The sequence below is a fragment of the Brachyhypopomus gauderio genome, chromosome 10 (genome assembly GCF_052324685.1).
Source record: "Brachyhypopomus gauderio isolate BG-103 chromosome 10, BGAUD_0.2, whole genome shotgun sequence".
NCBI lineage: Eukaryota > Metazoa > Chordata > Actinopteri > Gymnotiformes > Hypopomidae > Brachyhypopomus > Brachyhypopomus gauderio.
Genome location: NC_135220.1, coordinates 9,328,789 through 9,346,753, shown reverse-complemented (window position 1 = coordinate 9,346,753; position 17,965 = coordinate 9,328,789). Strand labels below are relative to the sequence as shown.

At 45.4% G+C, this 17,965-nt stretch overlaps 1 protein-coding gene across 2 annotated transcripts in view; it reads right to left on the bottom strand.

Moving 5' to 3' along the window:
• The window catches only part of kirrel3a (kirre like nephrin family adhesion molecule 3a), a 117,410-nt gene that overhangs the window by 40,662 nt on the left and 58,783 nt on the right, over nt 1-17,965 (bottom strand). For both annotated transcript variants that reach the window (XM_077019288.1, XM_077019289.1), the window contains exon 2: nt 1,436-1,585. In XM_077019288.1, coding sequence (XP_076875403.1) covers nt 1,436-1,585 — 150 coding nt within the window. The remainder of the gene's footprint in view (nt 1-1,435; nt 1,586-17,965) is intronic.

The window sequence follows — 17,965 nt, the reverse complement described above, 5'->3', positions numbered from 1 at the left end:
CTAAAAAATTCTCAAGATCAATGCATCATTAATTGGAGCTAATCAAAAAGCCCCTGGAGGGGGGAGGGGCTTGGGAAGGGGAGGGGCTTGGAGTTCAGGATCATAATGCAAGGTTCTTTCATGCCTTTGTCTTGTAGTCATATTTACATTTACATTTACGGCATACGCCCTTATCCAGAGCGACTTACATTTTTATCTCATTTTTATACAAGTGAGCAATTGAGGGTTAAGGGCCTTGCTCAGGGGCACCTCAGTCATGGCCTCAGGTCTGGGGATCGAACCCACGACCTTCCGGTCACAAGACCAGTTCCCTAACCACCAGGCCATGACTGCCCGACGTATATATCATATATATATGGGATGATAATTGAGTGTTTTGTGGTTTACACCATAACTATTAATCAGCATTAAAAAAATGTAGGCTTTGTATATATTTTGCAAATGGAATGATGTCAACAAAGCAAAATCTGTCGTAGAACTGGCAGAATCATCTGGGCGCTTGGATAATACAGATTGCATTTTTATTGACAGGCAGATAATCCAAAATCAAAGCAAATAAGAGGCCAAGAGCAGAAAAGAAGACACAACAACCCAAAAAAAAATCCCAGAACACACAGCAACACTGCATACACACCCCAACCCCTCAGTAAAACAGCGATAGTACTTCACAGAGTCACTGAGGAAACAGAGGCTTTATACGGTGGAGTAATGAGGAATACGTGGACCTAATTAGTACATTTTTGAGAGGGGAATGATGATCTCAATAAGTCCATCTGATTGGATGGCGGCTAAACAGGCATGTTAACCTGACTCCCCTGGGGATTGTGGGAAGTGTAGTATGGAAACGTTGGCTAGGACTACAGGGCTAGATGGCTGTATGACAGCGTCATAGAAAGCTCACAATCAGGTTATATGAGGTCACTATAAGAGGTTATTTTAAAAACAAAATATAAAAAATAAATGCATGGAAAACAAGGAAACATAAAAGAAGTGGAAGATGAAAGCCAAACTTGTACAAGCGTGAAATGGTTTCCCACTTTTTCTCTGCTGTTGACTTTTCAACACAGGCACTGTCTTTTAACTGCACATTTTCATTTAATTGTTCTGTGATATTTGATTAAGTTTCAGCCAATTAATTTGCACCATGCGTCCTCCAAGTGTAGAACAGAGAAGCAGTTTATAGAGCTGCAGAACTCCAGATCCCTTAAGTGGTTGCATTAATTAATGATCAAACCTCAATTAGTCCTTGATTGTTAGTGGCCACTTTATAGAAATATTTTGAATAACACACATCAGAAGGAGTGAAACTGTAGTGCCTGCAATTTTATAATGATAAGCAGTGTATTCAGTAGAATGCAACATATATGTAAACATGTGCATGTTTAAATCTTCATTAAGGTGATCTCACAACAACATGCATGAGCAGGCCGCTTACCTGAGAGGTCCCTGTTCACGCCAAGTGCCAACCCGTCCTTCACCCAAAGTACCATGCCATGGTAACCGGTGATGGCACACTGTAGAGTCACCGGTTGACCGGCGACCACCACTACATCGTGAGGCTGTTGTAGCAACACCGCACAGGCGCCTGAACCGAGGGGGGGAGAAAAGAGAGGAAGAGGAAGAATATGAGACACAGTCCATGATGGAAGCTCTTGTGAATGCTCCAGTTCATTTCAGAGGCTCCTTAGTAAAAGCCTTTTTCTGTTGTTGATTATTGTTATGGGTTGTATATAAACAGTTGATGCAGACCGGGATTGTAAAACAGCAAAGGTGTCTGTCACAGTCAGATTATCTCCAACAATCCTGCCGCTCTCATGGTAACGGTTGCCATGACCAGCGGAACAGGACACGGCCAGAATGCACAGCCACGTCAAATATAGATCAGGCAAACAGTCTGGAAATTCAGAAACAGCTGCCCTTACCAAACATACACACACACACACACACACACACACACACACACACACACACACACACACACACACACACACACACACACACAATACACACGCACACACACACAATACACACACACATGCACACAATACTCACACGCACAATACACATGCATGCATGTATACAGAAGGGGTGATTGCAGGTGTTTAATTCTTTGTGCCCAAGCGGGGCAGGATACATGGATGATGTGAACTGTGCCCTGGAGCTGCACAGCTGTCTGAGAAGTGGTGCCTCGTTAAACAGCAGCGTAAGGAAGAGGCAGCACACACACAGGAAGCTCGTCTGAAACCAGGTGAAGCTCAGAGATGCATTGTCTCTGCAAATATATTCACTGGCATGGCTGAACAAAATATTAACATTTTTCCAGGCAGACTCCACCATGCGTTTACAAGAGCAGCCTGCCCTTTGGCCCCTGTATCTTTTTTTGTCTTTCAAAGTGAAAATATATGACACATCTAGAAAAAGGAAGGAGCCCCCTCTGCTCCCTAAGGACTGGTGCGGTCGATACTGTCTTGAATTCGATAGTGCGGTCTCCGAGATGAGCCTTTCATAAATAGTTCCGAGCCTTACATTGATTTAAGCGAATGTCCACAGGACAGCAAGATAGAGAATATGTAGAGAGATCTCCATGGTCTTTGTCTTGACAGAAAGCTAGCACACCTTCCCTCCGTACTCCATACTGTAATATCCTCACATTCTGTCTTGGAAAGCAGCAATACAGAGAAGGACAGCTGGGGTTCTTCCTATATTACCACTACGCTGAAGGGAAAGATGGGCAGAAGAAAACCAGAGAAAAAAAGACACACGTGACCCGAAGGTGCAGCTATGATCACCTCCATCTAGCCCTTCCCACACATAGAATGACACGGAGAAACCTCCCACCCCATCAGCCAGAGTCTCACACAGTAAAAACATGGACTTCAGGCAGTCTGCTTCACTGCACAAAGAACAAAAAGCTCTTTTAGTTCTTTACGAAGAACAAGAGAAAAGGAAAGAGAAAAAAAATAAATAAATCAGGTGACGGTTTTTTTTTTTTGAGAATTTCCAATTTGGCTTGGCATTTCAAAAATGAGTGAAACAGATTGCTGAAAGCCAAAAGGCATAATATGCTCCCACGTCACGTAAATGAAAGCCAGGAAACGTAATCAAAAAGTTCACCACGGAGGTGAGATGATATGAACATAGCACAGAGTGTGTGAAACAGATGGTGATAAATACTAAAAGCAACAGTAGTACCTTGCAGAGGTGAGGAATTTAGTGTATGAAATAAGCGTTTGACCTGATGCCAGCGTTTCAGTACTGCAACAGGAACAAGTGAACAGCAAGAAAGACTTAAATGGCGATTTAAGCCCCAGACGTGCTCCTTGTGTTTACTGCGGTTTAGCCCAAAGACCAAGTGCAATCAGTGGGTGTGCCTGGAAACGCACCACTGATCAGCAGAGAATCATGGGGGTTGGTGTCAGGCAGAAATCAGCGAACAGCAGCTCTGCAGTCCTGGGAGGTTAGAGGATGTAGAGGAGCAATCGGACCAGGACACAAAGAGTAGAGGAGGCTGCTGAGTCTCACAGGATTAACCCCAGCTAAAGCGCCATCACTCCCCCTGGAGAACGAGTCCAGAGACACTGTCCCCTGACCAGAGTCACGGGGGGACAAAGATTCAACAAAATCATCGATCGATTACAAAAGTCTGAGCAGTAGTCGAGCCGTCAGCACTCCTGTTGCTTTTTACTGTGTTTGTGACCTACGGAGCTCAAATACTTTTTTGAAAATAACTCACCCTGTTGTTTATATTGAACGAGAGGAAAACAAACAGCTTCTCATTAAATAGTTTGTGTAGAGACTGAGTCTGCACGTAAGACACAGAGCTGGATCTGGTGAGAACCCAGATGTCTTCTCTCTTTACGTTCGTGTGGCATTGCTCCTCTTTACACCCTTGTTCAGTTTCACAGAACACCTAAGCATTTCAGCATAGTCGAGTAGTCAGGGTTTCTTGAGGAAACTGGTTTCATTTAACCAAGTCTCCCAGCTTAGCTGATCTCATGAAAGCAGGCAGCAATTAGGAATGCTGGGTCAGGCTTTAGCCCTGCACGGTTCTGTTTCAGTGGAACATCAAATAGGTCAGCTTTCTGCATTTACTGGTCTTAGCTGCAGAGCTAGACGGCCTCACACCTTTGCAGCCAGAGAGCTGCTACACTGGAAGGTCCACTAGCTCACAATTTGCCATAAACCAGGCTTTTCATCTGCAGGGTCCTGCCTGAGTTTAAAGTCTGTCTTGTTCTGGAACACCCGATCCAACACAGAAAGGGCTCAATCATCAGTGAGGAAGCCAAGACTGAATGAAAAACCCTGAATACTGCTGTTAAAGCAATGTCTGAAAAAAAATCTGATAATACACTAAATCTTTGAGTGTCATTATACTGAAATCGGCATAGTAAGATGGAGCCCTGAGTATCTGAATGACACAAAGATGACTGCTTAAGTTTAGTTCCCCACAGCCAGAGCCATCTGACATTTTCTCTTGGACTTGATGTGTTAAGAGACAGACTTGCTCATTTGAGTTTAACCACAACATAACCTACCCTGGAGCAGCTTATCAGTGGAGAGGAAGTTACCATAGTGACATGAACTGATTGGATATTCAGCTATGGTTATGATTTGAGTAACTCTGACTTCAACACAAAGTTAGCTTGCTAATGCTATTTATACTTGATAAGTTCTCTTTCCTGCTACACACTGTGGTACTCATTCCTGCTACACACTGTGGTACTCATTAGATAATTGTGCTCTTATCTAGAAAATCTAGAAAACATTCATACACTTATTTTAAATGTAACACCACACAAATGCTCTTCTACCTCTATAATAGTACATATGTTTATGTTAAGCGTTTAAAGTGTACAGTAATATGTAAAATTGACACATTTGATAAAATGAGTTCATAAAATGCTTTTTGTGGGTGAAATAACATTGCTATTTACACAAAACCCAAACCGTGTAGCAGGATAACTCTTGATTACAGCAGTAATATAAATATGAGAGGAATGAAAGCCTAGTATTACACTCATTTCTAATACACAGTGTGCACAGATAATGGTGCTTCTGTCTCACATAAAGCCCATAGTCTCCAGTACCGGGGCTCTGTCTCTAATCCACGTCCCAGTTGGACAGACAAATCGTTATGCTCACACTTGCAGTGCCCATCATCTCTGCAGGATCGGCCACCCCTGCACAAATACAAACGAGTGCATCTCGTTACTGGATTGCTGTTGTCTTCGTTGTCTGCACCTGGAGTAAAATATCAGGGTCCAAAAGAGGCAGGAGGGGGCAGATGTGGGCGTAGGGGGCAGACGGGGACCACGGGGCCGTGGGCGTAGGGGGCAATCGGGGACCACGGGGCCATGGGCGTAGGGGGGGACCACGGGGCCATGGGCGAAGGGGGGGACCACGGGGCCGTGGGCGTAGGGGGCTTGGCTGGTTATCTGGTGCATGTGTAAAGGATTAGAGGGTTTCTGCGTGTCGTTGGATGCTCATCAAACATCGGCGTAATCACAGCATGATGGGCACAGCTGAGCCGAACGCTCACAGGAAGCGGGATGCCTCGAGACATCCGATTTGATTGTGTTTTGTTTGTGGTCATTGTTCACAGCTAATTTGTTAGGACAATGGAGATTATTTAACCGAACTGGTGTCCTTAATCCATCTGGCTAAACTGGACTCAGAAGGGTTCAGGAGGCAGATTTGCTTTACAGAAACAAGAAAGAGCATCACAGGGCACTCAGGTACTATTGTGGATGACGATAATGGTGATTCTTTCTCCAATAAACCCACAGTGTCCGGTAACATGGCTGTCTCAAATGAGGTTCTGAATACATTCTGCAGATTGAGGAATACCACAGTGGATTCTAAGAGCGTACTCTGTAGGACAGGCAGGTAACTATAGTGAGGTATGACACCTGTTCTTGTCAGACCAACTCTTTATACTAACCTTGGTTTGTCAGTAGTTGTGGAGGAACTGTAGTTAAAACACTCAGAACAACATAGAAGATTCCAAGAGCATCGAGTATCGAGTGGATCCCTTTTCTGGGCAGAAGTGAATCAGGTTTTAGCAGTGTGTTCTTCTGTGCCAAGTGAGCTAACACCAAGAAATGTGACTATCGCCAACTCTCTGCAGCTTCACAACAGTCTATAATCTAAATCCTTCAGGAAATTCTGGCCTGCAGTTACTGCTTCAGCTAGACAAAACTCTTAGAAAGTATAATTAGCTATTGGGTATGACAAAACATTGCCCAGACCACAAAAATGCCATATAAACAGCACGAAAAATGGGTACAATCTACTTCAAAACCCTTTGTGCTTGGTACAAGTGTATTTATTCAGAACTGTTTTTCGATTGAGTGTTGATGACCCACTGACTTTGCTGGACCAGAATAAGTTTTATGAAAAGGCCCCTGTTCCCTGTTGAGGGGCACTTGGGTAACTTTGTTTAATTGTCACAGCGGAGGCTGAGAGGTTGACTGGGGAAATGGAAAATCCTGCACTAAACAGCATCAGCAATTTGCTCTCGAGTGCCTCTGATGGGTCAGCCTCATTAAAAATGGACTTCCTCTATGCTCATATTGCGCTGCTGAGAGCGACTCTTCATCAATAAACTTTGAATCCAAAGAGACAGGAGAAGTGAGAAGGATGGAGTTTAAGCAGGCAGCCAGTGTGTGGCCTTGTTGTCAAAGATCCTTCAAGTCTTCCCAGACAATTAGAAACTACATGTCCGGATCTCCAGTTACTGTCAAAAACAAACAAAGGAGGCTGTTTGTTATTTCAGGTCTTTCTTACTGTTCCATGGGGCTTAGAGAAGGACAACTCAAATAGATACTAGAGTAAAAAATAAACAAGCTTTGAGTTAATCTAACAGGTATAAAGGATCTACTACAGGGCATTGTTCAATTTAAAGATGCTACAAACCAGCTCGTGACTGCAAATGTTATTTATTTTTGAGAAACAGCCATTATGGGCGAAAATCTAAGTCTGTCTTCTGCAGGAAAAAAAAGTGAGGATGCTGAAACGTCATATCGAAGAACGTCCTACAAAGACTTGATCTGCAGGGCCACTCTGGGCCCTCTCTGTCAAGAGTGAGATTGTGAGTTGTTCGGTTTAAGGCAGAGTTTAGAGGTTAAAACATGGTTGTGGTAGCAGTCTGTGGAAATTTACACCTGCTTTAAAGGACTAACTGGACTCCTGTATCAGAAAACAGGCCTGTCAGCCCCTCCTCTCCAACTCAAGAGCTGAAGAGGAGAGACGAGAAAATAGGGTCTGAATCACTTTGATTCCTGGATTGATTCCTTCAGCCTGATGTCCAAACCTCTCCAGTACAAGGTTGTCAGCCCAGAGAGTCCCAGAAGGGTGAGCCCCTTTCACCAAGTCTGTCTGCACATCTTGACTTGATCATCTGAAAATGTTTTAAACCTTGCTGCACAATATGGGTTCAAAGTTAGACGGTAATGCGGCTGACATTCATGACCCAGCACAGCTCCCTATACGTTGCATTTCAAAGGAGCAAGAAGCCGAACTCGGCATTAAGAAATAAGCCGATTGTGAATTAACAGTGGTTTGAAACTTGCTTGCGCAGCAGTCTGAGCTGAAGTGTGTGGTGACCCGCCCCCAAGGTAGTGATCCTCTCCCACTACACTTAACTGCAGGATGTCGTGGAACCTTTCAAAATGTCTTTTTAAATTATGTTGCCATGATACTGTTTAGCGAAACACATAAATATGACTTATTAGTCAGTCGGTGAGAACAATTTTATATTTATTTACTTACTTTAGTTTCTAAATCCAAAATTATATTTTTTCTCCAGTGTTTAGTAGTTTAGTAGTAACAGTTTGGAGGTTGCAGCAATATCAATTGCACAAATCCTGTGTTCTAAAATGAAAACACAGAAATACAGTGTGAGTTACAACAGCAGCAGTGTGGGTCTGTGTTAGAGCAACACTACTGCAGAAGCCACGACAGTGTATGTTTTAACCAAAGAGCACTGATAACAGGTTTAGTCCAAAAAAAAATCTAATAAGTTCAGATTGAGGAACTGAAAAGACTTCAGAGAATGTCTCTGAAAGCTGAATTGAACTGATTCATGAAGTATGTTGTTGTGAATAAAAGGTGCAAACTCCAAAAGAAAGAAGAAAAAATGACAGCAGATGAAGAAAAGACCTTGAAACTGTACAAAACATTTGCATTTTTACAGTGTCCTGCTATGAGAAACATTATAGGTGCTACTTTGCCAAGTGTAAAGAGAAGCAAAACTTTAAGTCAAAATAAAAATATATTTAAATGTTTAATCATGACCTTGAAACCTATCCACAGACAAAAGCCAGAATAAACGCCATGTCCTTTTTCATGGCAAGGTCCGTCAGGGATTCAGGTTTGTTATAAAATAAACAATGAAAGTTGGCGTAAAAGCTAGCTCAAGGACGTCGGTATGGGCTGAATGTTGGTGGGGGAGGGGCGAGCGTTTCTGTGATAGTTAATTTAAACCTTTTTTCATGGCTACAGGAGACTTCTGCGTTTATCAGCAGTTGCACTGGGAGCAGCTGCTGTCTGTTTTGCACATGTAATTACTTACAGTCCCCGTCCCTGAAAACACAAAACAGAAAAATCTAAATCAAGAAAATAAAGATAAAGATTGAGGAATAAGCTGGTGAAGAGACTGCATCAGTCTCTCGTCTGAAATGTATTTTGCAACGATGAACAGATCCACAAAGACACATAAAGGAGAGCAGAATCTGGCCCACACCAGCGGGGTCGAAACATCCTGACTAATGTTGAAATGGCATGCAACGCCACACATAATGACATTTTTCACAGATTTTTTTATTTTTGTCCTTGATTGCTGTTTGTCATTAAGGTCCTCACACTACACAAGCTAGTCTTGAATGAAACACCACACAGTGTCAGTTTATACACACAGACGAGTCCTGACCTGAGGTGCAGATTTTCCAAAGCGTGGGGAGGTTCTTGCCAGCTGCTAGGCCATGGGCTCTCTCCTACTCTAGCAGGACTTCCCATTTACACTCTGGCCGACTGCCACCATCTGTGTCCAACGTGTATGTATGTTTCACAGAACACACGGCACACACACATGAATGGCTTCACTGACAGTATTTCAGGCATGATGTCAACATGGCATTTCACACCAGAACAACAGCATCCACACTACAGATATAAATATATAAATATTGAACATTTTAGCTTTTGGGCCTGGCCTTACTGGACTGGGAGCAGACTCAGAAAAATGAAGACTGGGTTATAGACACCCGCACCATAGGATAATCTGGGAAAATCGTTGTTAAAGTCACCCTGATATCAAGAACCCTTTTGTGATTGTTAGGAGGACAAAATCAGCCTTAAAACAGCAGTAGTGGGGCTGCAGAGTGGGCCAGACATCAAACATCAAACCTCATTTAACTACAAGACAACAGTCAACAGTCAACAACAGTTAAAAACTTATTTTTTGTGTGAACACATTAAATGTGACACAGCATGCCTTAATCATGTCTCTCTTGATGCTACTTTACATGCTAAATTGGTATCAACTCCTGTCTCTAGTTAATATGCAATAGGAAAGAATCCAAGATATAATGGTGATTAAGATGCAAGAGAAAGTCTCACCACTGAGGATTACAATATTAATAACATATTTAAAGTCTGCTGACAGCATCTATTTGTTCAACTAACAACATAGTGTTTGTAGAGAAGGTGTTAGGTGTTAAATGGCTGAATCTGGTTAGTAAGTGGGAACTGCATAGCTGTTCTACTTAGTGAGTGAGTGAGTGAGTGAGTGAGTGAGTGAGTGAGTGAGTGAGTGAAAGAAAGTGAATGAGAGTCAGTGAGTCACAAGTGTGGATCACGGGGAGCTTCATATCTACAAACTGTGATTAATTGAAAGGAATTTCTGCCTCTGAATTAAACATCTATCTTGACCTCGATCAGAAACAACTAAGATTGCGGTAAACCTTTCTTCTTCCCATCATGCATTTCTTTGTGAACCCACTGGTGTAGAAAATGAGGTCAGTGTTGGCCAACTTCCAAGGAGAGCTAAGATGACAGCTGCCAATACCCAATGCACCTTTCCAGAGGTCCTAGAAGTCGCTCTGAAAAATAAAACCCACATTCCGCCACATCGCTCCAGGGTCGGACAAAGCGAAGCTATTTGCGAGGAGGGACAGCATCCCATTTGGGAAACAAGATTAGGGCGTGTAGCGGAGATGATGAACTCCGTCACGCTGCAGTGCCCGCATCACGAGGCCTGATGGTAAACAGTGGTGTACCGAGGCGTCTTCATCCTGGCACCTGTCCTCCCACTCCAGATACTCTTTACTGGCACAACCCTGGGAGAAACCAGCGGATGTGAGGGAGAAGCCAGCCGTGCAGCGGTTGACGTGCCACGGCTCTGTGCACTGCTGCACCATGCCAGCTTTTTTGTTGTTATTTTTTTCAATTGCTCACTATAATTTTCTTAATAGCATGACTACACCAAAGCCGAGAAAATGAGATCAGGGTCAGAATTACAAACGTTAATCACCTCTGCCTGCAAATGGAGGCTATGCATTTATTCATTTATTTATTTTGCCGTAACACAGGCAAATCTTCCACTGATCCGAAAAGAGCCCTTGTTAGCAAATGAACAATTCAGCTCCAGAAAACAACCTATCTCTGACCCTCCTTTTCCAAAACAGGTTAAAGACAGTCAGTAATTATTACAGCCAGTGGGACAACTTCTCCCACTCCATCAACAGAGGTCTGCAAACAATATCACCAAGCAGGCCCCCCAGTGCCGGAGTCCTCCCGTAACCTCTCAGTTTCCCCACGTCTGTGTACGGACGACGGACTGTTTATGCAGCTTTGAGATCAGTGTGATTTATCTCATGGCTGCGTGAGCCCGACCTGCGGCACCTGCACCAGTGCAGGCTTTGTGTCGACGCTACAGTTCTGTACACACCTGTACACACCTGTACATGGACCAGAGGTTTAAAACGAAACCATATATTACAGACTGCTGTTTTTGCTGGCTGAAAATCCCCATAAACAAAGCTCAGTATAAAATCATGAGAAATCACACACTGACTGACTGAAGATTAAAACATTGCATTTGCTAGTTATACTTTCCTGGGTGTCTTACTTTGAACATTTTAGATTTGTAGATGCATTGGCAACATGTTGCCTGGAAAATATCGGATATGGGCATCAGCTCAAAACTCCCATGCTGGTGCGTCCATAACAGTGATATATGAAACATATATTGCCCGGTACATGATTTCAGACCCTTTGATATAAAGTAACACATTTTTCATATATGGCCTCTTTCAGAGTGAAAGTTTAGTGCCAACACGTCTAACTTTGCATTTGGCTCATATTATTATTTTACAACATAAATGTTTTTTTCATAGTGTGTACCAGTATGTTATGAATCACAGTAATTTCAGCAGGAAAAAACATTCCAGATACTAGTTCTAGTCCTAGATCTAGTCCAAATGCTAGTTCTGTGCCCTGTTTTCATGGTGTACGGTGTGGAGTCTTTCACAGACCCATCACACATGGGACGCCTGTCCACTCCACATCACCATGCACATAGACGTCCTGCTTCATTTGTGCTGTCTTCTTCCACTGTGGTGTGGGGACAGTGGTTGGGGGTCAGCCAAGGGACAGGGGACGTGAGCACAACGCTTGCACCAACGCTTGCACCAACGCTTGCACCAACGCTTACACCAACGCTTACACCAATGCTTACACCAATGCTTGCACCAACGCTTACACCAACGCTTGCACCAACGCTTACACCAACGCTTACACCAACACTTACACCAATGCTTACACCAATGCTTGCACCAACGCTTGCACCAACGCTTACACCAACGCTTACACCAATGCTTGCACCAACGCTTACACCAACGCTTGCACCAACGCTTACACCAATGCTTGCACCAAGGTTTGGGGAGGACATGCGGCTGTTAGCTCCAGCTCCCTGCTGTCCTTCACCTCTCTGAAGTCTCTCCACCCCCCACGGTGTCGCCTGGGGCTACAGCGGCACTTCAACTCTGCCTTCCACCGCCATCTCCCCGGCGACCGGACGCAAGCACACAGAGCAGCGGCGTTCTCCGTAGTAACGGGCCTGAATACGCAGCTGATGAACACTCACACAACTCCGCCTGCTAAAGGGGAGAATGTCAGCCGTCACACGTGCACCACGTGTTAGCTGCAGATTCCATTCCAATAAAACGCGAGCAAAAAACAACAAGAAAACAGGTAGTGTCTCCAATCTCATTAACCCTGCTGTGTAAGTCCAGGACTCACACAGTCAGGACAGGAACTCCACCAGAACTCCACCAGCAGCTGCACCGCACCAGCCCGTCTCCACGCTGCCCGTACGGTTCAGGCTAAACCCAAACCGCCACGTTATTTAATGAGCCATTTCTCACAGTGACAGGCTGCCTGAAACTGCGTGGTTCCTGTCACCTCGGCCTAACATCAAATAAACACGCAGGCATACAACCAGCAGTGGGAGCCAACAGAATGGTGGCGAATGTCTTCTGCTGTGTAGACTCTTCTACTTTAGAGTCGCCCCGACCTGCACGTGGTCCAGCAGCTGTGACTCATTACACATAGCAGCATCTGCACTGCAAAATCAAATGTGATGTGTTTGAACTCCACCAAACAGGCCAGTCTCCGTAGCCGGTCGCTAACGCGACTTCACCGTGGCAACCGGGCCAATGCGTGCGTGCTACCTGCAGACCCTGTAGCTTATGGCGGACGTGTCCTACGGAATTACTTCTGCTCGGAGAAGCCGGCACCTGAAGGATGAATCCCGCCTCGCAGTCAGGATCTGGAATGGGATTTTCCTGAATGGGCGAATTACGGCGCTGACAGCTCGCTCACACCGAGGTTCTCCTCACTGAACTAATGGACCTAATCCGTGGTGTAAAGGTCAAGTCAGGGAGGATTACAGTGTACTCCTGAACTGACAGGCTGACCTTATCATGACTAATGTCCCTGCAAAAGACTCCCCTATCACCACCTGGCCCGCCTGACTATACCTTTGGCTCTGGTGGTGGATGGGGGGGGCACCCCCACTGCTCATCCCTACACACTCACACTGGCTCCAGAATTTGTGTACCCTCCCGGAGGACATCGTAGCTCCATCCTGGAAATCACAGGGCCATGTTCCATTTCAATGCGACAGGGACTCTTAGCAGCGCTGAACACAGAACACCTTACAGGTCCCTTCAGGCTTAACCCAGTACACTGAAAGTTAATTCTGGCCCTTTTAATTACTGCTACGTGTACAAGATCTAAATGATAAAAATGAGACACATTCTGTTGTTTTTGTGCTCTCTCCAAGGCATGTTCACCTCCTAGTGCCCCTAGCCCAGTCCTGGCACTGCACAGCTCAGCTTTGCGCTACTCTAGCACATCTGATTCATGGAAGCCTTGAAAGGCTTTCCAATTAGCTAACAAGGTCAATTATGCACATCGGATCAGGGGGAAACGGTTGACTGGCCCATGCGGTGCTCATCCAAAGAGCCTCAAATCCGTGCGGCGAAGGTGTGGACGGGCGAGGGAGGGAGCGGCCCAGCGCTCAGGCAGCCAGAGCGTCCGCAGGGAGGCAGCAGCTCTCATGTGGCCCCCACACTCGCGCACGGCCGCCACGTCCCTAGCGCTGCGGCAGGCGGTGTCACGGCTGCGCTCGTCAGAGCCCGGGTGAACCGCGCTTGGCAGCTCCCCTGCCTCCGCCTCGGTAAACAATCCCCGGGCGACGTGGGAGGGCAGGCGGAAACCACAACCTCCCGGCGCACAGACGGACAGCACGGTGTACTCGAATCCTGCGCACCGACGCCTCTCGGAAACCTCTCAGGCAGCTCACCAGCGCGACGATGGTGGAGATGTGGATGATGTGAGGAGGAGAGCAGCAGACACCAAGATAACGAGGCGATGGGTCAAAAATGAACGTCACGTCCCACGTAACGGAAATATTAGTGTTCGTACACTAATCTGCATGAAGCCACCGGTACACACCTGCAAAAATAGTGGCTGGATGAAGTTTAAACGTTACCGTGTTTGCCGCACACGAGGAGGCCAACATTAGCGTCTCTTTTAAGAGTTACTGATCGTGGAGCTGTTGTCCCACTGATCCACAGAGGTGCTGTGGGGGCACGTCCGCGATTAGCCATCCGACCATCTTAGATCATACACATCTACCATGTGTGTGTGTGTGTGTTAAACACTCCAACAGATTGAGCGCCTATGACAGGCAGAAACTACACCTCAATCCCTGATTCGAGCACAGACTGCAATTGCCATCAGGGACGATGAAAGTCAGCAATTAGACACACGCATTTTGGTGATTAGCTGGGGCTCAACAGCCTGGCAATCATGTCAGAATGAATTGTGTCAAACTCCGAGTCTTTCCCACATTAAAGAGGCTTTTCCAAAGAGCTTCTTCTGCACAAGCTTCTACTGTCCATCCAGCATTTTGTGCCACGTTCCTATCGACAACTGCAGCTCTGTGGAGTTCTTGTACAAGTGTATTTTTCTTGTACAAGTGTTTCCTTTTATTAATGTTCTTTCCTTGGCGTAAGGTTCTGTGTGATAAAGTAATACGCTGAAAGTCTCTCAAGTTCCTCTGAGCAAAACCTGGTTCATCATCCCTTGTCATGATGTGGAGATGTGGAGACAGTTTTGACAACTGCCTTGAGATTTCGCTCACTTGAAACATGATGGAAATAATTTCCATGCTAATATTAAACTTCAACTACAACGTGATTTGCTAATTGCACGTAAACTACTTTAAACATCAATGAAAAAGTAGAATAATAAAGTTGAAATAATGTTATTTTCCCAGCAGGAGGCATTTTGCTTGGCATTCTGCCTTGGATAACAATCCAGTTATTTCAAGTGCTGGCGTGGTGTTGATAAAATGATCAAGATTCCATTTCTGAAGACTCCCTGTTCCTGCATTCTGGCTTTCATTAATTCGCACATGCCAGGTCTGTCTCCATGAGGGAGAGGAAGGTGTGAGGGAAATAATAGAGTCTCTCTGGCTTCACCATCGTGCGATCTGCAGCTGAGGCTGAACGCATGCAATCCAATTTTTTGTGAAACAAAAGGGATTAGGACGTAAAAGATGTAAGTAATGGGCTAATTTGAGATGAGCTCGATTAAGGCGTAAAATGTTGTTACATGAACGCTAGCTGAGAATAACGCCTGGAGTAACGAACAGGGACTACTACAAAGCCAGATTCATTGGTTGTCGAGATAAATGATTCCGTTTAAAGGTTGAAGTGGGCGGAAAAGTCACCCAAATGCCATATAGGCTTTACTGCAATCAGAGATGAGCTGTTTACCTCCATCATCACAACAGAGGATTCAGAAACACTCGCAAAGGAGCTTTGGCCTCAATAAAAGTTACAGCAACAATAAAGAGAATCTCCAATCCAACAGCTCACAACCCCACAACCCCACAACGCCACAACCCTACAACGCCACAACCCCTACAACCCTACAACCCCACAACGCCACAACCCCACAACCCCACAATGCCACAACCCTACAACCCCACAACGCCACAACCCTACAACGCCACAACCCCTACAACCCTACAACCCCACAACCCCTACAACCCCACAACCCCACAATGCCACAATCCCACACCCCTACAACCCCACAACCCCACACCCCTACAACCCCACAAATCTACAACCCCACACCCCTTCAACCCCACAACCCTACAACCCTACAACCCCACACCCTCACAACCCCACACCCCCACACCCTACAAACCACACACACACATACTCCCACACACCCTACCGACACACATGTACACCCACACACACCACCCACACACCCCACCGACACGCATGTACACCCACACACCCCACCCACACATTCACACAGCACACAAACACCCACACACGTACACCCACTCACCCCACCCACAAACACGTACACCCACACACGCGTACACCTACACACACCCCACACACACACACACCCATGCCCACCCACACACACCTCACACACCCATGCCCTCCCACACACACCCTACACACACACCCATGCCCACCCACACATGCCCTACACACACACCACAAACACTCCACACATGCCGACACAAACACCCACACCCACCCACGCATGCCCCACACACACCCCACACACAAGCCCCACACACACCCCACACTTACGCCAACCCACACACCCCACATACCTGCACACACACCCATGCCCACCCACACAGACCCCACACACGCCCGAAACATTGCACGCTCTCACACACAGCCGTCACTCCAAGCTCTTTGTCATATCTCACACACACCACACACACACACCATACACCCACACACACACACACACCCATGCCCACACACACAGCCGCAACTCTGAGCTCTCCTTCATAGCTCCTAAAGAGCCTTTCACGTTTTCTGACTTCCAAGTTCTTATTACTGACAGCCATGTACAAATACAATTAAGACAAGTAAAACATTTAACAAAATCATGAGACTAAACATTTTTTTAGGTTTTGCTCCTAAGTGGATTATACATTTAGGAAGTAGAAAGCTATTATTTTCTAGTCCTCACTGTCAAGCAGTTTACTTGATTAGGGAAAAAAATGGCAAAGTCTAAAGTCAAAACCAATACAAGTAATTCACTGACATTCCTGCGTATCCACCACAAACACTTCACACACTATAGGAAACACGAGCTATCATACTTCCAGACATAATATTTATGAGCGTTTGACTGAGATTACAGTCTTACACTGATGGACTGTTAATGGTGGCGATAATGTCCTTGGTGGTGGCCATTTAATGAGCAGCATCTCTGGTGGTAAAGGTCAGCTCAGACTTGATTATTTCTCATATGTCACAACATGCTGGGGCTTGTGTCCTGACAGACTTGCTTTAATTAGGCACCCTGCCATGCACAGGGGAGGGTTATAGAAGACTAGAGGAGCAGCATCACTTGGTAGTGGGTGTACTGGGGGAAAGAGGGACCAGGGAAGAGACAGAGCGAGCCTCAAGCTCTCATCACCGTTTGGCAGACGCCTAACACTGGCCATTAAAGTTGTTAAGCTAAACAACTAACTCTGGCTTTAGAGATTATAGAGGGAGGGGGAACAGACCCTAAAGGACATAAGAAAAGTTCCGCCTGTACTGATTCCTCAAAAACTTTGGCAAAGTCAGAGAAGGGATTCATTTGTCAGTCTGGGCCAGAGAGTGACAGCGCTGAGAGATGCTAAACGAGTCATAACACGATGTATTATGGGGGCAGTCTTGGAGATCATCTGTCAGCACAAAGTTCCATTTATAGGACAAAACCGACACGTGTCATTCATTTTTCCTCTTGTCATGTCAGGCCGAGTGAAGGAGTGAACAGATTCAAACCCAGTCTTATCTTGAGCCATGGCCCATCACAAACACTTCAGACACCAGTACCAGCGGCCGGGATGAGCGTTAGAGTGTGTTCAGTATGAACTCAGATTTTATTAAAGCATTCATCACCTGTGCTCACTGTTATCCTGCGTGCGGTTGGCAGCAGGACATTATTGATTGTGCGGTTTTACAAGTATTGAGTTACTCTTCCTTTTTATTTTTTTATTCACTCTGAAGTTGAACTGGAGTCAGCACATTGTTCCCCGACACCTCAATATCGCCGTGATGGTTATGACACCACATGCCCTGATCTCACAGGAAAATGCCATTAGGAGCGTTCTGTCTGACTCGCTCTCAGTGTGTAGCTCAGAAAAACATTTGTTATTACCACACGAGTAAATTACAGGACAAACCAAAGTGAGGAAATGCAACCAATGCGGTGATATAAAAAATTAAATTAAATTTGAATAAATTTATATTTATGATATACATTGAAGAATACAAACCTCGGGTTCATGTAGCATTATCACCGTATTATCATCAGTGTTCTTACACACAGCTCAGCTCCAATACACATATCCACAGAA